The sequence below is a fragment of the Chinchilla lanigera genome, unplaced genomic scaffold (genome assembly GCF_000276665.1).
Source record: "Chinchilla lanigera isolate Chin_1 unplaced genomic scaffold, ChiLan1.0 scaffold00078, whole genome shotgun sequence".
Taxonomy (NCBI): domain Eukaryota; kingdom Metazoa; phylum Chordata; class Mammalia; order Rodentia; family Chinchillidae; genus Chinchilla; species Chinchilla lanigera.
The window spans coordinates 10701446-10709387 of NW_004955479.1; the positions used below are offsets into that span (position 1 = coordinate 10701446).

The 7942-nt window shown below is 39.9% G+C and overlaps 1 protein-coding gene across 1 annotated transcript in view; it reads right to left on the minus strand.

Annotated features, from left to right (window-relative positions):
• Zc3hc1 (zinc finger, C3HC-type containing 1) overlaps window positions 1–7942 on the minus strand; it is a gene marked incomplete in the record, with an annotated part of 24931 nt that overhangs the window by 9008 nt on the left and 7981 nt on the right. Inside the window, 2 exon segments of the mRNA XM_013503268.1 lie at window positions 6634–6717; window positions 7328–7478. Coding sequence (XP_013358722.1) covers window positions 6634–6717; window positions 7328–7478 — 235 coding nt within the window.

Sequence of the window (7942 nt, forward strand, 5' to 3'; positions counted from 1 at the left end):
CTCACAACCTTGCGCTTGCCAGGCAGGCGCTGTGCCGCTGAGCTAAATCCCCAGGCTCTATTTTTAAAATTAAAAAAAAAAAGAATAATAATAATAAAAAAGAACACAACAATTAGAAAAATGTAAAATGGATGACAAATTTGATTATCTCAAGAAATTATAGAGGGCTGGGGATATAGCTCATCAGCGCAAATTCCTGCTTGGCAAACACAAGATCCTGAGTTTGATTCCCAGTACAAAAAAAAAAAAAAAAAAAGACAAAGAAAAACGAAATTACTAGAGTCAAATGTGGTGGCACATGCCTATATTCCCAGCCCTTGGGAATCTGGGTCAGGAGGACAACTGCCAACCTTGGCTGCAGAACAAGTTCAAAGCCAGCTTGGACCACATATGGAAAAGTTACCTCAAAAAAGACCAAATAAACAAAAAAGAGATTATTGGAGCCAGGTACAGTGTGGTATGTGCCTGTAGTCAGAGCTAGTCAGCAGGCTGTAGGAAGAGATCACTTGAGCCCAGAGTTCAAAAGCAGCCTGCAGAGGGGCTGGAAGGTGTTAGGAGCATAGAAGAAACCGGATTGGTTGTAAGTAGGGCTAGGGATATAGCTCAGTTACTATCTTGGGCATTACCAGATTCATCTATTACACATTTGATACAAGCCCAGCCTGGGCAACTTAGTGAGACCCTGTCTCAAAATAAACAAAAAAAGGGTTTGAGGATATAGCTCAGTATGAAGGCCCCTGATTGAATCCCCAGCACAAAAGCAAATCAAAACATGAAAAGGAAAGTCTGAAGATGTCCCACCAAATAGAGAATATCAATACAGAGTAAAAAATTATTAAAAGAACCAGGGGCTGGGGATTTAGCTCATCGACAAAGTGCCTGCCTGGGAAGGGCAAGGTCATGAGTTGGATTCCTGGTACCAGAAGAAAAACAAAAACAAACAACAACAATAAAAAAGAACCAAACAAAAACTATGGAACTGGAAAGTACAAAAACTGGGATGCAATATTCAGTAGAAGGGCTCAACAGCAGATTTAAGTTGGCAGAAGAAAGAATCAGTAAACACTGAGATACATGGATTGAGTTTATCATGTCTAAGAAGGAAAAAGATAAAAGAATGAACCACAGAAGGATAAGTGAGAGGGGGAAAGAGGAAGGAAAAGAACTAAAAAAAAAAACTAGCTAAGTGGGGCATGGTGGCTCACACCTGTAATCCTAGCACTCGGGAGGCTGAGGCTGGAGGATCATTGCGAGTTTGAGACCAGCCTGGGCTACAAAGTGAGCTCAAGGCCAGCCTGAAATGCATAATGAGACCCTTTCTAAAAAAAAAAAAAAAAAAGAAGGAGAAGAAGAAGAAAGGAACTGTAGCCAGGGATATAGCTCAGCAGCACAAGCACCTGCCTGGCAAGTGCAAGGTCCTGAGTTCGATTCCTGGTACCAAAAAAAAAAAAAAAAAAAAAAAAGAACTGTATATGTGCTAAGCAGAGCTAGAATCAGGTAGGAACCTGTACCAGGAGCAGGAGGTACCAAGAACAGGAAGCTTTGTTCAGCTTCTGTGCTGACACAGGCAAAAATCCTGCTAGGGTTATAGTTACACACAGTCATCATGGATAAGAAGGGTTTGACAGTGGGTTTTACAATGAGAATAACCCAACTTCCTGGGCAAGTGCTATCACTCAGCGGGAGACAGCATGGTCATGTGCGAGTTCATGATACTGGGTTCAATCCCCAGTATCAACACAGCCACCACCACCACCAAACAAAAAAACACTAGCTTTACTAAGGAGAGGCTAACTGGGAAAACTATCACCTGGGAGATTACAATTTTAAATCAATCTACTAATTACAAAGCTTCAAACACACTACTACATGTGACAAGACAACATGGATACATTTTTAAAAGTTGAGCAGCCACATCCCCAACAAAAAGGTGTAGAAGGATACACATCTGGTCAACACTCACATAGAATTTTGGAACAAGTAAATAGTGCTATATGGTTTTTTTTTTTTTTTTGAGACAGGCTCTCGCCATGTAGTCCAAGCTGACCTGAAACTTACTATGTAGCCCAGGCTGGCCTTGAACTCATGGTGATCCTCCTGCCTCAGCCACCCAAGGGGTGGGATTACAGGCGTGTGCCACCATGCCCAGCTGAGCTATATGTATTTCTTATAGACATATGTATATGTTACTTCAAGATATTGTGGCAGGGAATGAGATTGGATAAATTATATGACTCTTAAAATTCTTCATCATCTTTTTAAAAAAATGTTACTGGGGTACTGGAGATTGAACCCAAGGCCTTCACACTGAGATACATCACCAGCCCATTTTTTCTGAGACAGGGTGTTGCTAAATCACTAAGTTGCCTAGGCTGGGCTTGAACTTCAATCTTCCCACCTCAGCCTCCCAGAGTGCTGGGATTTTAGGTGTGTGCACCATGGTTGATAGAACTTTTTTTTGTTTTGTTTTGGTTTTTTTAAGACAGGGTTTCACTATGTCATTCAGATTCGCCTTGAACATACTATGGAGCCCAGGCTGGCGTCCAACTTGAGATAAGAATCCTGCCTCAACCTCCCAAGTGCTGTGATTACAGATGTGCTTGGCAATATAGCTCTTCTTGATTAGCATAAAGCAAGCAAGGTGGCATGGTTTGAACCAAAGATGGTAAAATGTTGGTATGTATTAAATGGCCTTGGGTGCAAGATACAGAGATTTTTTTTTACCCCTGCATTTGAAAACTTTCAAAGTTTGAGAAATTTTCTAAAAAATTAAAAATAGATCTACCACAGTGGCTCTCACCTGTTATCCCAGCACTTGGGAGACTGAGGCATGAAGATCACCATGAGTTCAAGGCCAGCTTGGGCTACACTGTGAGATCTTGCCTCAAAAAACAAAACAAAATGATAACAAGACTCCTCACCCTACTGACATAGCATTTATTTTGTGTTAGGTAATATAAGTAATTAGAAATGAGTTGAAGTATATGGCAGGATATATACAGGTTCTGTGAAAATGCCATGCAATTTTACATAAGGGACTCAAGAATTTACACACTTTGGTATCCAAGAGATCTTAGAACCAATCCCTTATAGGCACCAAGGGACAACTATAACCATATACAGTGGACCCTTGACTTACAAACTCAATTTGTTCCCAAGGGCTGCTTATAACTCAAGCTGTCAACCTGAAGGCTCAGGCTCCTTTACATATCCTTCAAAGTCTCTCTCCTATACAAAGGCAGATCTCAGTGTACTTAAACAGACACTGGTCCAGGAGTTTTCAATTAACCCCATACAGGAAAGGATGTATGTAATGTTCCTTCTAGAACTCTTTAATGGTTAAATCTATGTCTGAGACCATCTGGAAGCATGAGTAGCCCAGCATTAAGGTTATAACTCAAGACTTTGGTCATAAGTTAAAACTAAAATTCCAGTCAAAACTCAAATTGTTTGTATGTTACATCAGTTGTAATTTGCGGCTCCCCAGTATGTCAAAATACATGCCATCAGCCAGGCATTGTGATACACGCCTGTAATCGCAGGCATCAGGAGGCAGAGGTTGGAAGATCACTCTGAGTTTGAGGCTAGCTTGGGCTATACAGTAAGCTCAAGGCCAGCCTGAACTACATAGCAAGACCCTATCTCAAAAAACAAAATAAATCAAAAAATAAAAAAACCCATGCCATCAAGGTAAAAAGAGATATCATTTTACCAAAAATGTCAGGTTATAGGGCTGAGGATATAGTGTACTTGCCTAGCACACATGAGGCCCTGGGTTCAATTCTTAGCACCACAAAAATGTTGGAAAAAACTAAAAGCAGGGCTGAGCACTTGCCTAGTATTCATGAAGCTCTGTGATTGATGTCTAGTACACCCCCCCCAAATTAAAATATCAAGGGGAATACAAAGGTAACATGTTCTGATGACCACTAGCCCAGATTTGACAAAACTTGGGAGAATAAACCAGCTCCCAGCCAGGCGTGGTGGCACATGCCTGTAATCCCAGCACTCGGGAGGCTGAGGCAGGAGGATCATTGCGAGTTTGAGGCCATCATGGGCTACAAAGTGAGCTCAAGGCCAGCCTGAATTGCATAGTGAGACCCTGTCTCAAAAAAAGAAACAAAAAACAAAAAACAAAACCAGGTCCCAAGACTTCTGGTCATTTCTAATTTAGGGTTTGGATTGATTGTTATAATACCAAGAAAATAACTGTAAAATCCCATAAAGGTAAAAAAGGAAACAGAGAAGAAATTAAAGTCATCATAAAAAAAAAAAATGCCTTAACATAAGCTTAAGCATATTTCATAATATATATTTGTGCATAATTTAAAGTATCTGGCATATGCTATCAGCCCTAATTAAATAATAACTATTACTTAAAATATTTTAGGGGAATTTGTAAGGATTGGTAAATATCACCTTCAAAACGACATTTATTACGCATGCATAATAAATATAGGCATTAAAGTACAAATACTTGTGGGTGTTCCTTTTTTTACACAAAAGCCCCTTGAATGTTAAAGAAGCAAACAAAGGTATGGTATAGTTGAAAGGTCAAATCTGAGTTCTATTTAGGAGGAGGAAGAATGGTAGGGCAAGGTGGGGGGCAATAGGAAATTGGGCATCCAAAGTGATTTTCAGATTTCTAGCTAGGAAAACTGAATGGTGAGGTGAATGCCATTTACCAACATGGGCAAAATATTAGGTACAACGTGAAGAGTTCAGCTTTGTATATGCTGAAATCCAGGTACGTATAATATTACATGGAAATTTTTTTTTGGAGACTGGGTCTTGCTATGCAGGCTGGCACTGAACTCACTATGTAGCCCGGGGTAGTCTCATTCACAGCAGTCCCCTGCCTCAGCATCCCGAGTGCTGGGATTACAGGCATGTGCTACCATACCTGGCTACATGGAAATATTTAGAGGGTAGTTGGAAGATGAATAAAGCTCAAAAATGAATGAAATCAGAAAAGCAGAGTGTAGAGTTAACAAGAGCTGGGACCCATTAAAAGAGCCTGGGCAGACCCTAAAAACTTGGATTGAGTGCACTGGGCAGGGATAGATTCAAATCCTCACAGGAAGAGTCATATTACACCATGCACTGAAATACCTAGGCTAACAGCTGAAAATCCTTGTTATACATTAACCTTCATTTTAACGATCTCATCAAAGGTAGATAACAATCTATTTTTTCTTCTTGATGTTCATTCATGGAATATTCCTAGCTATCAGTGATCTTCGAATTGGCCAGAACTGCCCTATTGAAATAAAAATACACCTACACTGTACTTATGTCTGATAAGGTATGACACACATAGATGGATAGTGTTGCTTTGTAACCAGGAGACCAAGGAATTAACTGGTCTTGGTGCGATTTCTCCACCAGAGGGCTCTACTGATGAAGCTGTTTACTTAGCAGAAATATTCCCATGTAATCAACAAAATATTTAAAAATCCCAGTTGATGGCCAGGTGTAGTGCATACCTGTAATCCCAGCCCTCAGGAGGCTGAGGCAGGAGGATCACCATGAGTTTGAGGCTAGCCTTGGATACAAAGTGAGTTTAAGGCCAGCCTGAACTGTATAGGGAAACCCTCTCTCAAAAAGACAAAAAACAAAACAATATAACATTTTGGGCCCTCTTATTTCTTTTTTTTTTTGTCTTTTCCCTGTCATTTTTGAGACAGGGTCTTGCTATGCAGTGCAGGATGGCCCTGAGCTCACTTTGTAGTCCAAGCTAATCTGGAACTTGCAACAAGCCTCCTGCCTCAGCCTCCTGAGTGCTGGGATTACAGGCGTGTGCCACCATGGCTGGCTCTGGGCCCTCTTATTTCAAAGTGCTCTGTACATACATCAGTGGTTCTTGATTCCAGAAGATCAAGTCCTGCCATGGCCTTTATACAGAGAAGGTAGGGAAGTTTAGACTTGCCCACTACAGTCCCCTTGCTGAGGCACCTGTGAAGACATCCTTACTTCAGTGCTGCTGATACAGTGTACAGCTTTACTGTAGTTAACTGTAGCTTTGTATGACTCTCATTTGAGTCCTGTTATTTTTCTATAGCAAACAAACCCCTTTAACTGCTACCATTAGTGAAGTCAGCGCACCCTCTAAAGGACTGTTCAGTATGGTGGAGAAAAACAGCAGACAGCTTAGAATCAGAGAAAACCATAGCTATAGCTTCTCTCTAGTTTATTTTAGGACCTTTGATTCTTCATCACCTAAAGAAAAAAACTGAGTCGATAATATTTACCTCCTAGGGTCCTTGTGATGATTAAATGGGATAAGGTATACATGGCTAAGTCACTGGCATGACAAATGCACTTAATAAAGTTAAGTAATAACATCAATGAATGTTAGTTCTTGAAAAGCACAAATAAAAGAAAAAGAAACTTCAAAGACTAGGTTTTCACAAAGAAATGGACAATATTAGAGCCAGGCACCATGGTGCACACCTGTAATCCCAGCATTCATGAGGCTGAGGCAGGATTATCATAAATTCAAAGCCACCCTGGGCTACATAGTAAGACCCTGTCTCACACACACAAAAAAAGGAAAGACAGAACAAAATGGACACTATTAGAGATACAATGGCCCAGGAAAGATGGTAGATGGAAATTCTTGGAAATAAGTACCTGGACAGGGGCTGTCTGGCCAAAAACAGAACTTCTCATGGGCAGTGCACAAGGATTTCTTCAGCTCATCACAACGTTCCTTATCTGAAATCCACACAGGTAACAATGCTTTAAAAAACACTACATAGATTTAAAATACAATAGTCAAGAGTCTTTAAGAATACAAACACAAATACAAATAACTATGGGAATTTTTAAAATACATGAAAATGATAGCAACTACATATCATAATATTTTTCAGAAAACAATTTGTAAATTGAAATCCTAAGATCAGCAAAGGAAATATGTAATTTAAAAGGCAGGGCATTCCAAAGTGTGACCATTTAGAAACCCTTTGTCTCTCTTTGTCTAAAGTAAATATTTTCAAATGAAAAAGTAAACATACTGCTGTTATTTACCTACGATACATAAAGTCAAGTCAATTATAACTAGCTTGGTTTTTTTTTTTTGGTACCAGGAATTGAACTCAGGAACTTGCACTTGCCAGGCAAGCACTGTGCTGCTGAGCTATATCCTGGCCCTCTAGCTTGAAGAAAAGTAATGACTCGTGCTAATAATTCGGGTAAAGGCATTCACAAATTCACTTTGTTATACACAGAGGACATTTTTTGCTCAAATAGAAGTGATTTTTTTCTAGAAAAACTAGCACATTTTTGAGTGTGAAGAAAGACGTTATCTGTGCTTTATACTTACATCTGTCGAAGTCAAAAGCTGGCTGTAAACTGGCACAAAGAAAAGCTTGACAGCTGGAGCACTTAAGCATGTCACACTCAACTGTGACCCAGCCATATTTTGCACACACGAGCGGGGACAGCTCGGGGGGCTTCCCTGCCCATTTCAAAGAGTGTTCATGTTAAGAAAAACAACACTGCAAAGATATTTAAATGAGTAAGTTAGAATGAAAACTTTCATTCATTCTTAATGCATATTGGGATAAACACATTAAGGAGCAAAGAGGTAAGAAAAATTGTAAAGACTATTTTTACAGTGCAGACAGACACATGCTTTACAGAATGATGGTCATGTGAGTAATGAGCAGAGTGAAGGAGATACTAACTTTTTCTCTAGGGAACACTACATTTTACATGATTCAAAATTCATTTTGTAGCACACCTGTCACTGTCTTGAGATTGCCATGGACAGCACAATGAAATCTGATCTCAAAAAAAATTCCCTACTGGTGATGCAATGCAATATAGAAGCCACTCACTGTTACTTAGTCTGAAACTCTAAGAACTTAAGAGACACTAATGAATGTACTATGATATGCCTAATCAACAGAAGTGGGGGGCTGGGGATTTAGCTCAG